General features: G+C 46.1%; 2 protein-coding genes across 6 annotated transcripts in view; one reads left to right on the plus strand and one right to left on the minus strand.

The window, feature by feature from the left end:
* The window catches only part of LOC102446028 (adhesion G protein-coupled receptor E3-like), a 62934-nt gene extending 43280 nt beyond the window's left edge, over positions 1-19654 (minus strand). For 3 of the 4 annotated variants that reach the window (XM_075902436.1, XM_075902435.1, XM_075902432.1), the window contains exons 1-2: positions 19464-19654; positions 18262-18376 (exon numbers count right to left, since the gene is read on the minus strand). The gene's annotated coding sequence lies outside the window, so the exon portion shown is untranslated. Of the gene's footprint in view, positions 1-18261; positions 18377-19124; positions 19334-19463 lie in introns of those variants that run through there. The other variant, XM_075902433.1, reaches the window with a different exon arrangement.
* Positions 13723-20860, plus strand: LOC142818967 (uncharacterized). Of its 2 annotated transcripts, XM_075902441.1 has the most exons (3): positions 13723-15439; positions 17988-18186; positions 19648-20860. In XM_075902441.1, exons 2-3 carry the CDS (start codon positions 18076-18078, stop codon positions 20479-20481), a joined length of 945 nt encoding a protein of 314 aa, XP_075758556.1. In that variant the 5' UTR covers positions 13723-15439; positions 17988-18075; the 3' UTR covers positions 20482-20860. The 2 variants fall into 2 exon arrangements, with proteins under 2 accessions (XP_075758556.1, XP_075758555.1); XM_075902440.1 differs by having other exon boundaries at positions 13723-18186.
* Positions 20861-20989: the final 129 nt, after the last annotated feature.

Below are 20989 nucleotides of genomic sequence, written 5' to 3' on the forward strand. Positions count from 1 at the left end.
TCCCTTACTGATGCCAGGCTCCATGTGAATGCTTCTGCTTTGAAATGTACAACAGCCTCCACTGGGGCTCTAGTCCATTTCAAAGCAGAAGCGCTCACGTGGAGCCTGGAGTCAGTGAGACTTCCTTCTGGTCCTGGGCTCCAGGCAGCATTCCAACATTGAAATGCACAACCGCCTCCGCTGGGGCTCTTCTACATTTCAACAGTGGAAGACAGAAGTGCCTATCGACTAGTCGATGGAAATTTCATTGACTACTTGTCTAGTAAATGAATTGTGAGTTAATATCCCTAGTCACAATTAATCCTTTCAATCCTGCATTCAGGAAAACTTAAGATGAGCCCACACTGAGTGGCTGGTTGCTAACATACCAATCAGAGATTTTAGTGGGCTGGAATTCTTATTAAATCTTTCTTTCACTAGTCATCTAAGGTGGTGCAGCAATAATCTCCTGTCATTTTCTGAGAAGAGGCTCTTCTGAACAAGAAACAAACAGGAAACCAGATCTTTCTCCAGATTACAGTGTGGTTACTTATTCACGAAGCCAGGTCTACTCTACACCAGAAATTCAATTTAAGATATGCAACTGCAGCTATGAGAAACGCATAGGTGGAGTCAATGTGCCTTAAAACAAATTTTGGTGGAGTCCTCACTGCAGGAGGTCAAAGGGGAGAAATTCTCCCATCAACTTCCCTTATTTCTTGTGACCTTGTGGAATACCGCAGTCAATGGGGGTGCCATCTGCATTCATATTAGCGGTCCTTGTTAGACCCACCAAATTGAATCTTGGAAGACAGATCACCAGAGAGTTGATTTCGACAAAATTATAGACAAGAGATGATGCTGTCCAAGTTTCAGCCCTTATCTGCAGCTATCATCTTGGAGATGCAGACAGACCATCAGTCATGTTCCAAGTGATGTTGCAGTAACAGGGTTAATGTAGATGATGTCTCTGATAAAGGAGATAAAACAGGTGGTAACGGACTATCCATGCTTGAGGGTGTCAGAGAATGGGACATGGGTGGTTAAGTCTAGAGGGCAGACCGGGAGTTGGTAGCCAAGAACCAGAGCCAATGGTTACAGCTAGAGACAAAATGCCAGCAGCCAAGATCAGAGACTGGAGCAGGAGCCAGGAGTGGGAATCCAGGTTCCATATTAGGGTCAGAACTAGATGCAAAGCCAAAGGTCAGAGCCAAAGCCAGAGGTGAGGAATTGGAGCTAAGGGTCAGAACCAGATTACCTGGTGTGATGCAAGGCAGGAGCAGGGCAGAATCAATGCTGGAGCTATCACAGAAATGGATAAAAGCTTTGAACAGCTACTGAAGTGTTGCTGCTGGGCTTAATAGCTGGCCTGCCGAGGCTTTACACCCATCAGGCACCTTAGTACAGGCCGGCTGTGCTTATTAGGTTGCCTGGAGACAGGCTCTGCCTGACCCTGATTCTTGACATATGGTCCTTGTCAGAGGTCCCATAAAGTGGAGTCTTAAAGGGAGTGATTCCTGAGTCCTTAGGGCTCTCCTCTCCTCCCATTCAGGAATCTGTAAGCTCATGGTGAAAAGAGACAAAGAAACACACTCAAGCTATTTCTCCTATTAACACTCTCAGGTGTAGTTCTTACCAGGTCCTCTTTTCTTGTGGCCCCCTCCTAAAGGAACAGCTCTGGTCTGATCAGTGTAACAAACATGCTTCTTCAATTATAGATCAACCTTCCATCGATAAAAACCACTGCACAAACTTGTGAGTTTTGCCTTTATAAACTCCATTTCTGTTCAATGAATTCCCGTCACAGATGTTTTCCTGGTGATTAGTTCTGTCCTGTTTGGATTGTGGTGAGCAGTGGGGTATTGTTCACCTGCTTTTTTTCCTCCTCTGTCGGCTTCTGAACAACACATTCCTGGTGGCTAAACAAATTTCTTTGCTCTCCTGTTTGCTATTGGCCAACGGAGTCTATGATAGCATGCATGGTGGGTCATTCATTGGGGCCTCATTATATTGTCCTGCCAACAAAGACTGAATTCTCCAAAGCTTCCTTGGTCAAGTGCCTTATTGAAGACAAGTGTGAGCTCAGCTGTGCCTGCTTGAGTGAGAGTTGGCAAAGCTGCTCTGAGTAGATGTCCCTAAGGGTTGGATTCAGGAACACCAGTTGTTGTGTTTTGGGTTGTAGATATAGATCTTGTTGTTATAGTAACTGAGTAGGTCACTGGGGTCAGCCCAGCTACTCTGGGCTTGTCCTAGTTAGTTCTGTGCTATGCAATAAAAAGGACACTTGCAACTACTCAAGCTCTCTGCATTTCCACTGATTTCTTCCTATACTGTAAAACTCCCCATGACATAACACCAGTTACCAAAGTAGAACTGTAGATATAGCCAGGTTGAGCCTTATATTATGAGCTGCCACCTGCTCTGGGATGGAGTTAAGCCCCAAACTAGCCCATGGACTCGAAACGGAGAGTTTATCAAGAATAAGGAATGTAGTCAGAAGCAACCCTATGTCAACATTAAGGAAACTGAGCTCCGTGCAGAGGCTGCTGGAACCAGACTACCAACTACCACCACGCCAAGGAGGGAGGCAACACCCAAACACAAAAGCTAGCAAGGCTCCCTGCTTACCCGTGGCTGAGATACACATGCCCATATACCACCAACTGCTCCCTATGTCCTGAGCTCTGCTCCCCTGGCCAGCTCAGTTCTTCTCCAGTGCTGTTGGCTGTTTGGTGCAGCAGTGGATGTAACATAATGGGATTTCTGGGGGCACCGCTGAAAGGGTCAATTCAGTGCAAATTGCTTAGAGACAAAGCTATTTACAACCCAACACTGGTGCCGGGAGGTGTCTTCCTTTATAAGGCACCAAACCAATCACAAGGAACACTTCTGCTTGCCTCACTAGCTAGCAAGAAATCACACAAACAACCCCCTTAGAGTAGACACTCCAGCTTCTCCTGTGCCACCCTCAATGTCACTCCCTACACAAGTGAGAGGTTACCAAATCCAAACAGGTTCTCCCAATCCCAAAGACTAGCCACATTCCCAGGTCAATTTTTACCTCAGATCTTACCTAAAAGAGCACACTGGGCCAGTCCTTTAAAATCTAAAGGGTTAAGAAAGAAAGAAAGAAAGAAAGAAAGAAAGAAAGAAAGAAAGAAAGAAAGAAAGAAAGAAAGAAAGAAAGAAAGAAAGAAAGAAAGAAAGAAAGAAAGAAAGAAAGAAAGAAAGAAAGAAAGAAAGAAAGGAGTTGTGAGTAAAATTGTTAAAGGAATCAAATTACATACACCAAATGCACTGTTCTTGGTGCAGGTTTGTAGCAGAGATGGATTAATCTGCTGTCTTATAAGTCTCTGGAACTCATCCTCTATTAGGACGGGCCTTCAGTCCTTATGGGCTTAGTTCATAGCAAAGATGCTCCAAAAGTGATGAGCTGGAATGAAGACAGAGGTGGAGGAACCCCAGGACCCGCTTTATACCCTTGCCCATGTGGAGAGAATTCCATTGTTCTTGTGTGAAAGGCAGTCCCAGAGGGAGTTTGTCACATGAGCAAGTAACCTGTCCATGAATTACTCCGTAGCATCCACTGCTTACATGCTGGTCTGAACATTCACAGCAAAGCTCCTCAGATGTGGATTGGCCCCACTCGAGGTGCACTGTCAGTGAAGAACGGCAATCCACTTAACCAGCGATCCTTTCACACTAGGTTGGCCAAGCCTCCAGAAGCAAACATTTGAAATACAAGCACAGTGCCACCATTCATAACTTCAGATACAAAAATGATACAAGTATATGAGCCGTATAGCGAGAATCAGCCAATCAACAGCTTTTGATAAACATTTCCCCTGGCCCACTTTGCACTAGATTTGGTGCAAACATGTAACAGTGGTTGCAACAATGTTTTGCATGTTCATATCGGAGTCCAGTAACAGCAAGTTTTGTGGGCAGAGAAATTTGGTGAAGGGCTGAGTGCACACGGCTGATGAAAGGCTGGCATTCCTGAGGGTTCAGAGCAAAGTCAGCAGCATGTGGCGCAGGATGAGACACTGAGGACATGTTTTGGTAGCTGGTTGAAATTTTTCTTTCTTTTCTGTTGAGGATTTCATTGCCTATGTGTTTTTCTTGTTTTACTGGAAGTTGCAGTGGGGGGAGGGTAGAAGAGCTGTTGGGGGAGAATGTTCTATCCAGCAGCCACACATGTTCTCCAATGCTGTATCAGAAAAGTAACCCAGAATAGAGAAGATTTTAATAGGCCCTCACCTCCAAAATCAGGTTGGGGAGAACCTGCTCCCCCCTCCCATCAGTGATCTGGAAATAGCAATGGTGCCATTTGCTGTATGCCCTGCTGGTCTGAGCCTCGGACCCACTCAGACCCACTTGGATCCTTTGTACCAACACTGACTGCATGGCCCCAAGGAATGGCAGGCACCAGTGGTGTGGGGGGCGGATGGCTGTGAAACTAGTACTTGCGCCAGTCTCCCCTCCAGCTCTAATGGAGGAGGCAGGACAGGGAGAACTGAAGGGATCATTACTAGCCACTAAGACAGGCATGGGGAAACTAAGGACTGGGGGCTGGTTGGAGCCCCCCAGCTTACCTGGATCCAGTCCCTGAGGCTCAGGGCTCCCCACACAGTATTGGGGATTCTGCACGGGCGCTTCAGCCTCCCCCGCCACCATTCTCTTGCGGGGCTTGAACACACAAAATCTACTAGCTTAGGCCCTCCAGGCTCTGGTGTACAAGGGGAATGTGAGGAGTGTCCTTCTCCTTCTCAGTCAGGGGCCACATCAGTGAGGGTTAGGTGTCTTTTCTCTTGCTTCTCCCTTGTGTGCCCCCCCCCAATTTTTCTGTGGGTCAGCAACCCCCAACACAAAACAGGTTCCCTAGCCCTGGAACTAAGATTTTAATCAGCCCCGCCCCAGCTGCTCCAGTCCCCGGCAAAGCTGGTGAAGTGCCTGCCACTGAGGTCCTCAAAGGCCTCATTTCCAAATTGGGCACAGCACAGCATGGGGGCCTCAGCTGGTTAATTACATTTCAGGATAACATTTACCAGCAATACTGTAGTCAGCTACTGAGCATCTGAGGGATGGAAACAGAGCGATGGAAATAGATGAGCAATGGGCAACCAATACTAGAGAATGGGCCGCATTAGTGAACATAAGATCAGCCATATTGGGTCACACCAAAGGTCCACCTAGCCCAGTATCCTGTCTGCCTACAGTGGCCAATGCCAGATGCCCCAGAGGGAGGGAACAGAACAGGTAACCATCAAGTGATCCTTCTCCTGTCATCCATTTTCAGCCTCTGCCAAACATTCCTACTCATCCTGGCTAATAGCCAGTGATGGACCTGTTCTCCATGAGTTTATCTAGTTCTTTTTTAAACCCTGTTAAAGTCCTGGTCTTCATAATTCCTCTGGCAAGGAGTTCTATAGGTTAACTGTGTATTATGTGAAGAAATACTTCTGTTTGTTTTAAGGCTGCTCTCTCAATTTCATTTGGTGACCCCCTAGCTCTTGTGCTATGGGAACAAATAAATAACTTTTCCTTATTCACTTTCTCCACATCAGTCATGTTTTTATAGACCTCTATCATATTCTCCCTTAGTTTCCTCTCTTCTAAGCTGAAAAGTCTCAGTCTTTTTAATCTCTCTTCATATTGCACCTGTTCCAAACTCCTAATAATTTTGTTGCTCTTTGAACTTTTTCCAATGCCAAGGTATTTTTTTTAAATGAAGCGACCACATCTGCACATAGTGTTCAAGATGTGGGTATACTATGGTTTTATATACAGGCAATAAGATATTCTCTGTTTTATTCTCTATTCCTTTTTAAATTACTCCTAACTTTCTATTTGCTTTTTTGACTGCTGCTTCACATTGAGTGGATATTTCAGACAACTGTTCACAATGACTCCAAGATCTCGCTCTTAACTAGTAACAGCTAATTTAGTCCCCATCATTTTGTACTATCTTTGAGATTGTATTTTCCAATGTGCATTACTTTGTATTTATCAATATTAAAATTCATTTGCCATTTTGTTGCCCAGTCACCTAGTTTTGTGAGATCCCTTTGAAGCTCTTCACAGTCTGCTTTGGCATTCACCATGTTGAGCAGTTTAGCATCATTCAAATTTTGCCACCTGTTTATCCCTTTCTCCAATTCATTTGCAAATATGATGAATAGAATTGGTCCCAGTACAGACCTCTGGGTGACACCACTAGTTTCTGCTCTCCATTCAGAAAACAGACCACTTATTTCTTTGCTTCCTATCTTTTAACCAGTTATCAACCATGAGAGAACCTTCCCTCTTATTCCATGACAGCTTAATTTACTTAAGAGCCTCTGGTGAGGGACCTTGTCAAAGGATTTCTGGAAATCTAAGTTATGTCCACTGGATCCACTTTGTCCATATGCTTGTTGACCCCCTCAAAGAATTGGAGTAGATTAGTGAGGCATGATTTCCCTTTACGGAAACCATAATGACTTTTCTCCAACAAATTATATTCATCTATATATTTCAACTAGTTTGCCCAGTACTGACACTGACCTTTCTGGTCTGCAATTATGAGGATCACCTCAAGAGCCCTTTTTAAAGATTGGAGTCACATTAACTATCTTCCAGTCATTTGATACAGAAGTTGGTTTAAAGGATAGGTTACAAACCATAGTTAGTAGTTCTATAATTTCACATTTGAGTTCTTTCTGAACTCTTGGGTGAATGCCATCTGGCCCTTGTAACTTGTTACTGTTTAGTTTATCAATTTGTTCCAAAACCTCTTCTAATGACACCTCAATCTGGGATAATTCCTTAGATTTGTCATCTAAAAAGAATGGCTCAGGTGTGGGACTCTCCCTAACATATTCAGTGGCCCCATTGGCTGTTTAGCAGGATTCCTGTTTCTGATGGACTTAAAAAATTAATATTGCTTTTTGAGTTTTTGGCTGGCTGTTCTTCAAATACCTTTTTAGCATTCATAATTACATTTTGAGACTTCATTTTACAGAGTTTATCCTCCTATCTTCCTCACTAGGCTTTAACTTCCACTTTTTAAAGTATGCTTTTACCTCTCACCACTTCTTTTACTTGATTGTTAAGCTATGGTGGCATTTTTTTGTTTTTCTTACTGTGTTTTTTAATTTGGAGCATATATTTAAGTTGAGCCTCTATTATGGTGTTTTTGACAACTTTCCATGCAGCTTCCAGGATTTTACTTTTGACACTGCAACTTTTCATTTCTGTTTAACTAACCACATTCTTGTGTCGTTCCCCTTTTGGAAATTAAATGCCACAGTGTTGGGCTGCTGTGGTGTTTTTTCCCACCAAAGGAATGTTAGATTTCATTATATTATGGTCACTATGTCCAAGCAGTCCAGCTATAGTCACCCCTTGGACTAGATCCTGTGCTGCACTTAGGACTAAATCAAGTATTGCCTCTCTTCTTGTTCCAGAACCAGGTGCTCTAAGTCTTTTAAAGTGTCAAGAAACTTCATCTCTACATTCTGTAGACTTCATTTGACAGAGTTTATCCTCCTCTCTATTTTCCTCACTAGGCTTTAACTTCCACTTTTTAAAAGTATGCTTTTGCCTCTCACTGCTTCTTTTACTTGATTGTAAGCCATGGTAGCACTATTTGGTTTTCTTACTGTGTTTTTTAATTTGGCGAATATATTTAAGTTGGCCTCTATTATGTTGTTTTTAAAAACTTTCCAGTTTTTGACACGGCAACTTTTCATTTATGTTTAATTCACCACATTCTTGTGTAGTTTCCCTTTATGAAATTAAATGCCACAGTGTTAGAATCATAGAATACTAGTACTGGAACGAACCTCGAGTGGTCATCAAGTCCAGTCCCCTGCCCTCATGGCAGGACTCAGTACTGTCTAGACCATCCCTGATAGACATTTATCTAACCTACTTTTAAATATCTCCAGAGATGGAGATTCCACAACTCCCCTGGACAACTTATTCCAGTATTTAACCACCCTGACAGTTAGGAACTTTTTCCTAATGTCCAATTTAAACCTCCCTTGCTGCAGTTTAAGCCCATTGCTTCTTGTCCTGTCCTCAGAAGCCAAGGAGAACAATTTTTCTCCCTCCTCCTTGTGACACCCTTTTAGATACTTGAAACCGCTATCATGGCCCCTCTCAATCTTCTCTTTTCCAAACTAAACAAGCCCAATTCTTTTAGTCTTCCTTCTCTAGACCTTTAATCATTCTTGTTGCTCTGGACCTTCTCCAATTTCTCCACATCTTTCTTGAAATGTGGCGCCCAGAGTTGGACACAATACTCCAACTGAGGCCTAATCAGCACAGAGGAGAGCGGAAGAATGACTTCTCGGGTCTTGCTCACAACACACCTGTTAATGCATCCTAGAATCATGTTGGCTTTTTTTTTGCCACAGTGTTGGGCTGCTATGGTGTTTTTTCCCACCAAAGGAATGTTAGATTTCATTATATTATGGTCACTATTTCCAAGCCATCCAGCTATAGTCACCTTGTGGGAGAAAAATCAAATAACTCCAATTGTGTCTAAGGGGGGACTGTGCAGGAAATCAAAACTCTCTAAAAGAAAACTGCTGTAAGGGTTACAAGTTTTCCAGGCTTCTCTCCCTGTAACAGAGAGAAATCATCTTAACTCTAATCAAGACCCTTACAATGCCTCCTATCTCAACTTCATGAAGACTCCTAGTCTGTCACAATTTGTCATGTAAACCCTTATCTTTGTCATAGTTTGCCTTGTAGGCTCCTCACTCAGGTTCTCATGTGCCTTTGTACTGTAAACTTACTTCTAGCATACTTGGTGTAAACAGAAACCTCTCAGAGTACTTCTGCTAAGACTTTGATATGTTAAAGAAAACAATCAACAACTAAACTGTCTGAGCATACTGTATAAAGGATCCTTGAACCTGTCTCTCAGGGCTGCTGCTGCTCTCACTCTGGTAGCTGTCAGCCTGCATGCATGCATAATAAAGTTTTCCTTCTAGATTTCTCTCCTGCCTCACTGCTTTGACCTCCAGCCTCAGACCTTTCTGGGGACTCTGTACCCCAGAGGAGCGAGCTTTCCCCAACAACCTCTTGGACCAGTTCCTGTGCTGCACTTAGGACTAAATCAAGTATTGCCTCTCTTCTTGTTCCAGAACCAGCTTCTCTAAGAAGCAGTCATTCAAAGTGTCAAGAAACTTCATCTCTAATCAATATGGGGCTAGATGAAATCAACCATTATTATTGAGTTTTTTATTTTTATAGCCTCTCTAATCTCCCTTCTTAGTGGACTGCAAGATTGTTATGACCAAGCTGCCAGTTCCCACATCTCCCCCAGCCTGTAAATGACAAACTGCAGCCAAGGGGAGCTGCGAGGCTACATGCTTACAGATGCTTACTTAAACAAAGTGTCTCATGGCCCATCAGCAGCTTACCCAGGCAGGCCCATGACCCGACTTTGAAAATGCCTGGGGCTAGAGTGCCTCATACTGAATGAGGATATTGATATAATAGGCATCACAGAAACTTGGTGGAATAAGAATAATCAATGGGACACTGTAATACCATGGTACAAAATTTACTGGAAGGACAGATAGGTCATGCTGAGGAGGGAGGGGAGTGGCACTATTTGTGAAAGAAAGAACAGAATCAAATGAAGTACAAATCTTAAATGATTACTATGGAGATATTTAAGAGCAGGTTAGACAGACACCTGTCAGGAATTATCTAGACCAGTGTTTCCCAAATGGTGTTTTGTGGAACCCCTGGAATCCGCGAAATGAAAATAAGGGTTCCGCGAGAAAATTCCATTACAATAACATTTTATTATTTAAAAAAATAATTAATATTATGTCACTTTTGTTTTTAAATATGTGAAATTAAACTAAATGTTGATCTCATGACTTTGTTTAATATTTGTTTATTATTATCCTTACTCATTTGTGGTCTTCTTTTTCAGCTCCATATATTAGACTGTTATTGGGGGTTCCGCAAAATTATTTCTAGTTTAAAATTGGGAAACACTGATCTAGACCGTGCTTGGTCCTGCCATGAGGGCAGGGGACAGGACTTGCTGACTTCTCAAGGTCCCTTCCAGTTCTAGTGTTCTATTATTCTAATGGCATATTGGGGTGTATTAGCAGGAGCATTGCCAACAGATCTAGGAAAGCGATTATTTCCCTTTATTCAGCACTGGTGAGGCCACATCTGGAGTACTACGTCCAATCCTGGACCGCCCATTACAGAAAGGATGTGGACTCATTGGAGAAAGTCCAGCAGAGGGCAACAAAAATAATGAGGGGGCTGAAGCACATGACTTATGAGGAGAGGCTGAGAGATTTGGGCTTATTTAGTCTACAGAAGAGTGAGGAGGGATTTGACAGGTGTAGAAGCTGTAGAAACCATTTTCATATTTAGCTAGAAGCCGTCTTGTATAACAGAAACCATTTCAGCTTTTCTCTCAAGCACGTAGATCAGAGTGAACTTTCTGTCACACCATGAGAAGAGGCCTACAGGATGGGCTATTGGTATGTGTTAATTGGGCTGGTTGGGGACAGGAGATGTACTCCCTCGTACCTGTCCGCCATCTTGTTGATAAGGCTTCGTTTTTCCAAGTTTAATTGAGGATTTCTGTAATTGGATGCCTTGACGTCAGACTGTTTGGCTAAGGGTATAAAGATACTAAGATTGATTGTATTAGCCAGTCTTACTGGGCCTGGCTCTGCTGGGACCACCTTTGGCTCATGCTGTGCTTTATTAATTAATAAAGCTGTTTGGTAGCTCCCTAAACAGAGAGGAGCGTTTTTTTTTGCTTCAACAATTTGGAGGTTCCACTGAGATTCTTAACGCACCACTTGCCCATATGAACGGACCGGCACTCCACTTCCAAACCTCTCAGAGTGCTCAATAGAAGGTAAAGGGGATACCTGTTATGAAATCTCCTGGTTGAGGGCTTGGGATTTAGTGACGGCCGGCCGTTGGGGTTAGGGGAACTACGGAATTCAATTTTGTGGAGCGGCTAACATTTTTGTCTGTCTGTGTCTGTCTTTGTCTACTAGGCTTGTCTTATATGTCACAGTTCCAAAAGGGCACACCGGTGTCTCTAGTGAGGCAGCCATGCGGTGGACCCTCTGTGTTCAGACGCTAAAAGCTGGTGTAGTGCCATTACTCTCTCTCGGCACACGGAACTGTAGGAAAGCTTTGTCATCTCTCTCTGTTATTTGTGGACGTAGTACTGACCTCTGAGGCTAACCCCAGGCCATAGTATTTCCCCATTCCGCCAGGCTGTCTCCAGGCGCCAGGACGTGGTGTTCTATCGGGCTAGGGTGAGTGCCGGAAACCCCTGTTAGCGGGTGGATTTTGGTCCAGCGTCTCACAAGAAAAAGGGGGGGGATCAGAGTGAGCAGGCGGATTCTGATTCGGTGACTCGCAGAAGAGAATAGTGTAAGCAGGCGGACTTTTGGTTCGGTGCCTTACAGAATCTGTTTAAGCGCGCACAGAAAATGGGGGTAGGTCAGTCTACAGGAATTCCAGTGCCTTTATGATAAGTGCCTTCTGATATAGGATCCTAATGAAGTCTGATATTAAGTGCTGGGTGTCTTAGGGCAGCCACTTAATAGAAACCCATGGGACATAATAAGTTTGTGTTCTGTCCAGATTTGTCTTGTGTCTTGATTGTGATATATGTATTTCAAACATTGTTGTGTGTACAATATTGTTGTTTTAATGAAAGAATAATTTAAGTCCCTTAAATAATCTTAACTTTGTGCTTTACACAGATAGGTTTTTTTGCATTTATAATTCTAATGGAGTTTTAGTAGCAGGCTATGCAGTTTGGACTGTCTGGAATGTAGTGAAATCTGCTCCTGTACCTGCTGTTTTTCCCTTCTCTCCTACCATCCCCAGCTCCTACGCCGTCTCTTTCAGAACTGGCCCTCCTGCGAGACCAAGCCCCAGAATCGGAAAAGCAGGAGTGGAGACTGGCAGGGTGCACCTTGCACCCAGACCACTTGTGGTGCAGCTCTGATGGCCACATTGTTGCCCCAGTGGTCTTGCTACCTCACCTTGCCTCCGTGCTCCATGGATTGTCACACGTTGGCAAAGGGGGGATGGGATGGTAGCAATCCTTTTAAAAAAATGGTTTGCTCCCAAATTCTCCCAAGCAGCCAAAGATTACTGTCTGGCTTGCCCTGTCTGCCAAGCCCACAACGTGGGTAAACCTGTAAAGACAGTTCTGGCAACCAGACTTCCGCCTTTGGGACCATTTCTGAATTTACAAATGGACTTTATTTTAATAGGTAGGTGGTGAAAGCACTGGAGTGGATTATCTATGGAGCTGCTGGAATCTCCATCCCTAGAGGTTTTTAAATCCCAGATTGACAAGGCCCTGGCTAGGATGATTTAGTTGGGATTGGTCCTGCTTTTTGCAGGGGGCTGGATTTGTCAACCTCCTGAGACCTCTCCAACCCTATGATTCTATGAAATGAGAGGCTATTACAATAAAAAATGCCATAATAATTGGGGATTTCAACTAACGCCATATTGACTGAGTGCATGTCACCTCAGTATGGGATGCAGAGATAAAGTTTCTTGACACTTGAAATGACTGCTTCTTGGGACAGCTAGTTCTAACCCACAAAATCGGAGGAAATTTCTGATTTAGTCCTAAATGGAGCCAGGATGAGGCCCAAGAGGTGAATATAGCTGAACCACTGGTAACAGTGCCCATAATATATTTAAATTTAACATCCCTGGGGAGAGAGGAAAGCCACAGCAGTCCATCTCGGCATTTATTTTCTGAAAGCGGAACTATGCAAAAATGACAAAGTCTGGTAAACAGAAATAAAAGGGAACAGTGTCAAAAGTGAAGTCTCGATAAGCTGCATAGAAATTTTTGAAGACAACATAAGACACAACTTAAATGTGTACCCAAATTGAAATCATAATAAGAGGACCAAAAAAGTGCCATTGTGGCTAAACAACAAAGTAAAAGAAGATGACAGAGGCAAAAAGGCATACCTTAAAAAGTGGAAGGTAAAGCCTAGTGACTAAAATAAAAAAAGAGTATAAACTCAGGCAAGGGAAGTGTAAAAATATAATAGGAAGGCCATAAAAGACATTGAAGAATAGCTTAGTCAAAGATTCAAAAGAAATTGCAAAATATTGTCAAGAACATCAGAAGCAGGAAGCCTGCTAAACAACCACTGTGGCCAATGGATGATTGAGATGCTAAAGGAGCACTCAAGGACAATCATGCCATTGTGGAGAAACTAAATGAATTCTTTGCTTCAGACTTCACAATTGAGGACATGAGGTATATTCTCAAACCTGACCATTCATTTTCGGAGAAGAATCTGAGGAACTGTTCCAGACTGAGGTGTCATTAGAGAGGTAATTTGTTTTGAAACAAATTGTTAATCTAAACAGTAATAAGTCACCACGGTCAGACAACATTCACCAAAGAGTACCAAAAGCTCAAATGTGAAATTGCAGAACTATTAATTGTATATAGTCTATTGTTTAAATCTGCATCTGCACAAGATGATCAGAGAATAGCTAATTTAATACCAAAAAACAGGACTGTGTAGCACTTTAAAGACTAACAAGATGGTTTAATAGCTTTTGTGGGCCAGACCCACTTCCTCAGATCAAATAGTGGAAGAAAATTGTCACAACCATATATACCAAAGGATACAATTAAAAAAAATGAACACATATGAAAAGGACAAATCAAATTTCAGAACAGAAAGGGGGTGGAGGGTGGGGAAAGGGGGGAGGTAAATGTCTGTGAGCTAATGATATTAGAGGTGATAATTGGGGAAGCTATCTTTGTAATGGGTAAGATAATTAGCATCTTTATTCAAATTTGCATGTAAAGTGTTGAATTTAAGCATGAATGACAGTTCAGAGGATTCTCTTTGAAGTGAAGACTTAAAAGGTCTTTGAAACTGGATGCAGGTAATCAAGTCGTTGAGACAATGTCCTTTCTGGTTGAAGTGGCAAGAAACTATTTTTTCTTTGTGATCCTGTCTGATATCTGTTTTGTGGGCATTGATCCTTTGGCGAAGTGTCTGAGACGTTTGTCCAATGTACATAGCGGATGGACACTTTCGGCACATGATTGCATAAATTATATTTCTGGATGCGCAGGAATGTGTGTTCTTGATCTTATAACTCATTTGGGTGGGTCCAATAATGGTATCAGCAGAGTGAATATGTGGACAAAGCTGGCAACGGGGTTTGTTGAAAGGGAAGGTACCAGGGTTGGTATTAGTGTGGTATGTCCTGTGGTTGTTGGTAAGAATCATCTTGAGGTTAGGTGGTTGTCTATAGGAGACTATGGGTCTGTCTCCCAGAGCCTCTCGGAGTTTAGTATCCTGTTCCAGTATAGCCTGTAGTTTATTGATAATGTGTTGGACAGGTGTAAGTTGCTTAATATAATTTATATAATTTATTTATAAAAAATTAGAGGGAATACTGCTTATGGTGGGCAGGGATGGTGTCCCTGGCCTCTGTTTGCCAGAAGCTGGGAATGAGTAACAGGGGATGGATCACTTGATGATTCCCTGTTCTGCTCTTTCCCTCTGAGGCAATTGGCATTGGCTGCTGTCAGAAGACACCATACTGAGCTAGTTAGACCTTTGGTTTGACAGAGTCCGACCGTTCTTATGTTCTTTAACCTGATGTGACCAGAGTGCTGCCTGGTGGCTTTGGCTTTTTAAGCTGGGGAGCAGAATGGTGCTCTCCATAAGATGTCTATGGAGTCTAAACAATCAAGAGTGCCAGGTAGGTTGTGGAAAATGAGCAGCAGCTGTCCCGGATGAGCGCTCTCTCAAGGCAGCATAGCCCATTCTCATGGGGGTTGTTGACCAGGAAGACCTAGGAGACAGGCCAGCCAGGCAGGGTTTGAAGCCTGGAACTTTGGGACACCTCTTATTCCCGAACAGTGGGGGAAATAAGATTGAGGATCAGCAGGTCTCCCTAAGTTGGAACTAACAACTGACTATCTGAAGAACTACTGTCAAATCTCTTAGGTGTGACAGGGTCTGTCCCACTATTTACAAATTATTTACACAGCAGAAGCTTGAGCGGGAATGCTGGAAAGGCTATGGATTTGGATGACCCAGATTGTGAACAATGGAAAGTAACTGGAGAGACGGGTGCCCCTCATGCCCTCTGCTGAGAGCATGTGGAGGCAAAGGGTGCAGGAATGAACCAATGGACAGGTGACTGATCATTTTCTAATCTGCCTCCCCACAGGGAACAACGATCAAAGAAGAATGAAGCCTGACAGACAGGGCCAGCCCCTCAGCTGATATAAACTGGCATTACTCCATTGTCTTCAGCCAAGCTCTGCTGATTTATGCCAGAGAGATTTCACTCATCATCCTTTCAGACCGACAATCTGCATTTTCCCCCTAGACCCTGTCTAGTCCTCATGCTCAAAAACCATTCAGCTGTTCTTAATGGTCCAGATCAAGTGAGCTCCCTCTAGAACCCAGATATTCCCACCTAGAGCTGCCCATGCCAATCCCAGCCTAATGGCAAAGATACAGTCTGGCAGGACTCTCATGCGATGGACAGAAACACTTCCTACAGGGTATTATTTCTGCCAGTCTGGGAACTTACTGGGTTTCTTTGTCACTTGAGTGCCCTCTGGTGGCAGAGAAAGTACCAGTCCACAGAGGAGAAACACTTGAAAGAGAAATATAAAATAAAAACTTGTTTTTCAAATGTTCTACAAAGAGCTAAGCAAGAGAGAGTCTCCTGACCAAATTTTGCTCGTTTCCCTTACTGATTCTAGTCTAAATCCAATGAAGTCAGGTTTTTTAAAATACAAGTATTATTATTATAACACTAGGAATGTAAGGGTATGTCTACACTAGCCCCCTAGTTTGAACTAGGGAGGCTAATGTAGGCATTCGAAGTTGCAAATGAAGGTGTAACAGTTAACTCGAACTAAGGACTTATTTCGAGTTAATGTTTGACTGCCGCGTGTAGCCGCGGGCAGTTAGTTCGGACTAAAGGGATTTAAAAATGATGCTAGGACGGGAAGATGCAAATAAAGCCCGGGATATTTAAATCCCGGGCTTCATTTGCAACTTTGAATGCCTACATTAGCCTCCCTAGTTCGAACTAGGGGGCTAGTGTAGACATATCCTAAGAGAGTTCTCAACTAGTGGACTACCTGATAAGCAAAGCTTATTGAGAAGTCAACTGGCATGTTGATTATTCATTTTCCCACCCCTCTTGCTGCCTCTATGAAAGGCAGCAGGGGAGGGGGGCAGGAGTAGGTGCTGGGCAGAGCTGGCTTAAAAGCCGGTTCCCCCAGCATCTTCTCCATGGTGCTGCCCCACCCCCTCACCTGTCTCTGTCAAACAGGGCCGACCCAAGCCCTTTTGGCACCCTGGGCTCAGGAGCGCAGCACCACCCCTGGGTGTACAGCGCATGCGCAGGCCTACCTGTGTGGCACGGGACCGTCCCTCCAGGGTGCACGGGCCCGCCCCTGGGGCGCACAGCACATGCGTGTGCTGGCCACGGCCACTGGCGCGCAGCCCGGGGCCTGCACCCAGGGCGCTCAGCACATGCGCTGCCCAGCCCGGCCCGGCGCATGCACTGGTGGCACGCGTGCCGGGCCGTGCAGGGCCCCGCGGTCATGGGGGAAAGGGCGCTGCTGGCCGGCGTCGCGGGGCCGGCGCTGCAGGAGCCGTGCATGCAGCACCTGATGGCAGTTGTAAGGGCGTCCCTTACAGCTGCCATCAGGCACCCCTCATCAGTTGGTGTCCTGGGCAGCTGCCTGGCTTGCCCATGCCTCCATCCAGCCCTGCTGTCAGAGGCAGCAGGGTGGATAGGGGAGGCTGTTCTGGCAACAGTCCCTGTCTGTGGGGATCCCAACAAGGAATCATGAATTCAGGCTGCTCTGGCAGCAGCCCCTGCCTGCAGCCAGTCCTGTCCGCCACAAACAGCAGCTGCTAGACTCAGCACAAGCTGGAGTTCTTGCTACATTTCAATGGCTGAATCGCCACAGTGGGAACTGGTGCAAGCAGTGCCCTGCAGAAACAGTGCTGGGGGGAATTATCTTTTAAGCCAACTCCCCCTATCACTGGTTCCTGCTCCCCACCCTTGCTGCCTCTCTGATAGAGGTGGTGGGGGAGGTGGGGAGGTAGAGCAACTAGTCAAGTCACTACTCAGCTATCTGATAAGCTTATGCTTATTGGTTTGTCGACTAGTCATTTATATCCCTAGCTGGGAATGGTGTTGGGATGAATTACTCAGTGATTGCCCGTTGTGTTCTCTGATGCATTTGGTATTGGCTACTGTCAGAAGACATGATACTGGGCTAGATGGACCTTTAGTTTGAGCCAGTATGGCCATTCTGATGATCTGACATAGAACCCGGGTATATATCCGCCTGCTATGGCTGCTAGACCAGGAATGGGCAAGATGCGACCCGCCAAACCACTCTGCCACTCCCACGCCTCCAGGCTGATCCAGACCTTGGGCAGGGGAGTGCATGAAATCATTCACTGTTCAAAGTGGCTGGCATCTCCTCCTCCTGCCAGGGTGGCGGAGTGCCTAAAGGGAGCCGCTATTCATTTTGAACAGTGAATAACTTTGTCCACTCCCCTGCCCCACTGATTGGCCTGGGGCCACGGAAGCGCACAAAGGCTCCTCCCATCACCATGGGCATGTGGCACCTAGAGGGAACTGCCCCTTTGTGCCCTAGTCCCCACTCCTTCCGGGGTTGGAGCCAGCCCACAACCATGTACCAAAATTTGTGAAGTGGCCCCCTTGCAAAAATGATTGCCCACCCCTGTGCTAGACCCCACTCTCCTCCCAGAGTGGAGAGAAAACCCAGGACTTCTGTCTGGATCTCTTTCTCACTCACTCTCTCCACAGACTTAACATCAAAGTATATATTAAAATTTTAAAACTAATATTGTCCCTTAAGTGATTTACCCAATGTATGTTAGAGCATGTTGTTATGAGAGCTGCGTGGGTCTAATATTTGTCTTTCTTTTATATAGGAATTAGATACAGGGCTCCTGCCAGCTAACTGCTAAATCATCTGCCAGAAAACTAGAGTTTTCAAGTACCTAAATAGCCCCTGGAATCATGGTTACAGTTGCCCCCCGCACCAGCCCATCTCTGAAATGGCACCACTACCCACACCAGTTATCAAGAAGTAAACAAACAAGGAAGCACACAGCCCTGTTTGCATTCCAGGTCTGTCGTCTCCCAGTCAACACTTAGTCCCAGAACAGCAAGAAGTTATTAAAAAGAAAAAAAAAAACTACTCACGTGTACAAAACTTTTTCTGACCCCGAAAGTCCACCACATTACAAAGGGCATGTAGGTTTGGCTGTTACCCAAACTACCACGCTGCCAGCCAATCCTTTTGCCTCTAGACTAAAAACTTAAAGAAAAGAGAAAGAAGAAGAAGAGTTACATATAAATACCTCTACATATAGAACAGATATTAGTGGTGAGCTTGCTGGCTCGAAACACAGCCATCATTTGGATGGGTCAGCTTTGCCTTTGGTCAGAACTTCAGTGTGGAGGGGCGTGTAATACTATAGTCAATTAACTGATTAGCAAAAGCTTATAGGTTAATACTATAGACCAGGGGTGTCCAAACTTTTTTCAAAGAGGGCCAGATTTGAAGAAGTGAACATGCATGAGGGCCGTCCCCGCACTCTCAGCCCCAAGGCGGAGGGCCCGTGGGGTCGGAGGCGGGTGGAGAGCGCAGGGCACGCCGGCCTCACGGCGGCCCGGGGGCAGAGCGAACCCGCAGCCGAACGGGGGAGCGGGGCTGCGGACGTGCCCTACAGGGCAGGCTCTAGGACCGCAGAGGCCATGGGCGGCGGTGGCGCGGCCAGAAGCAGCGCGCTGGGCGCGCCAGTTCAAAAGAGCGCCGGGGAGCCAGGAGAGGGGGAGGAAGCGGGGGCCGTATTAAACCGGAACACGGGCCGCAATTGGCCTGCGGGCCGGACTTTGGACATGCCTGCTATAGACCAATGTTTCTCAACCAGTGTTTCTCAATGAGAGAAGTCTGGGGGGCACCTCAACACAACTGAAATTTGGAGAAAACTATATTTTTGTTTTAAGTTCTATAGCACTTTATTATTTTTGTAATTTTTACACCCAAAAATTTCATGGCTCACCTGGGTATGATTAAGTTGTTTAAAAAAAATGTCTTGCAATGGAAGAAAAAAATTGTGTGTGTCTGAAAACTGTAAGTACCGGGGGTACTTATATTATAAATGTTTTCAAAGGTTATCTATAAAAAAGGTTCAAATCATAGAATCATAGAGCTGGAAGAGACCTCAGGAGGTCATCAAGTCCAGCCCCCCTTGCCCAAGGAAGGACCAATCCCAACTAAAGGTTGAGAACAGACTACATGCATTCCTCCCCTCCGCCCCCCCACCTTTGCCAGGACATTTTTTAGCAGGCTGGCCAGCAGCCCAGCTCAGTCCCGCCTTGCACTGGGGCCCTCGACCCACCTCTGGTCTGCTGTGGCTCCGCATTTAAAGTGTATCAGGAGCCAGGCATCGGGTTGCCAGATGGTTTCAACAAAAACACCGGACACACTTGACACTACATCACAATCTACATCACATCTTATTTAGACAATACCGGCCATTTCCGTTTTCTCATTTCTATTGTCTCAATTTGTTTCCCAAACAGAAAGCTCAAATACTGGACTGTCTGGTTCAAAACCGAACAGCTGGCAACCCTGGACCGGCAGGCAAGCAGCCCAGCTGTGTTCCAGCTCGTGCGGTGCCCAGGAGCTCAGATGCCCCCCACCGGACGGGCTGCCTGGGCACTGGAACCGTCGATTCGCCGCTAGGAATTCCTGAGCTCGATCCATTATTCGATGAACCGATCTTTAACGTCCCTAGGGGCAAGTTCCTGCAGAGGAGGAGCCAAGAAGCAGGGCCGAAGACAAAACGCAGCAGCTGCCTCGCACGTCCCTTTGACCGCGGGGCTGGTAACGTCCTGCTCCCGCGCGGCCGGGGGAAGGGCTCGTCTGCCCCAGGAAACGATTGCCAAGGACGCCGAAATCGAAACAGCAACGCCAGACGCCACAACGCCCCGCCGCACGGCCCGCCGCACGGCCGCCTCAGAATTATCCCACACGCGGCGTCCACACTGACTGGAGCCCGCCTCGGACCCATTGGCGGGGGGGGGGGGAGGGGGGGTCCAGCGGTCTGGGGAGACAGCCCTGGGCCCCCAGGCCTCAATGCCCCACGGGGGGGGGGAGAGCCCCCCAAGGGGGAAGAGGCCAACACACTGACTGGAGCCCGCCTCAGACCCATTGGCGGGGGGGGGGGGGGGGTCCAGCCGTCTGGGGAGACAGCCCTGGGCCCCCAGGCCTCAACGCCCCACGGGGGGGGGGAGCCCCCCAAGGGGGAAGAGGCCAACACACTGACACCAGCAGCCCCTCCCCAGAGTTACAGCACATCTGGTAGCGCGGGCAGGCCTGAGGGGGGGCAGGGTGACACCCCCCCAGGCCTATGAGACTCTGAGGGGAGTGTGCACCGCCCTTCGCTCAGCCACATTATTCGACGCCTCATTGGCTGAGCTCCCTGCCCATCATCTTCTCTTCGCCAATCAGAGCGCAGCGCGGGCTTGCGGAAGGCGGGAAACGACCGCGAGCGTCCCCGCCTGGGAGAGGCGGTCCCAACTGTAGCTCCCCCGCTAGCCTATTGGTCTCTGCAACAAGAGGGAGGGCTTCGGAGAGCCGAGGCGGGGCTCCCTTTAATATTTGCAGCGGATAAGTGGTCGGATATGTCCATCAATCAGTTCTGTTTCCTATTGGCCCTTGTGACGTTGACAGTATTTTGTCCGCCCCCTCTGCCATGTGTCTCACCGTTCCTGGCAAATGATAGGTGGAATGGCCTGTCACTTACAATCGTTCCCCTTCCCTCGCTCCCGCCCTCTCCCCTACGCTTTTTTTTTTTTACTATGAATGCCTTTGCCCCGCCCACTCTTTGCGGATTGGCTCCTGACTAGCAGGCGAAGTGAG

This window comes from Pelodiscus sinensis, chromosome 19, assembly GCF_049634645.1.
Source record: "Pelodiscus sinensis isolate JC-2024 chromosome 19, ASM4963464v1, whole genome shotgun sequence".
Lineage (NCBI taxonomy): Eukaryota > Metazoa > Chordata > Testudines > Trionychidae > Pelodiscus > Pelodiscus sinensis.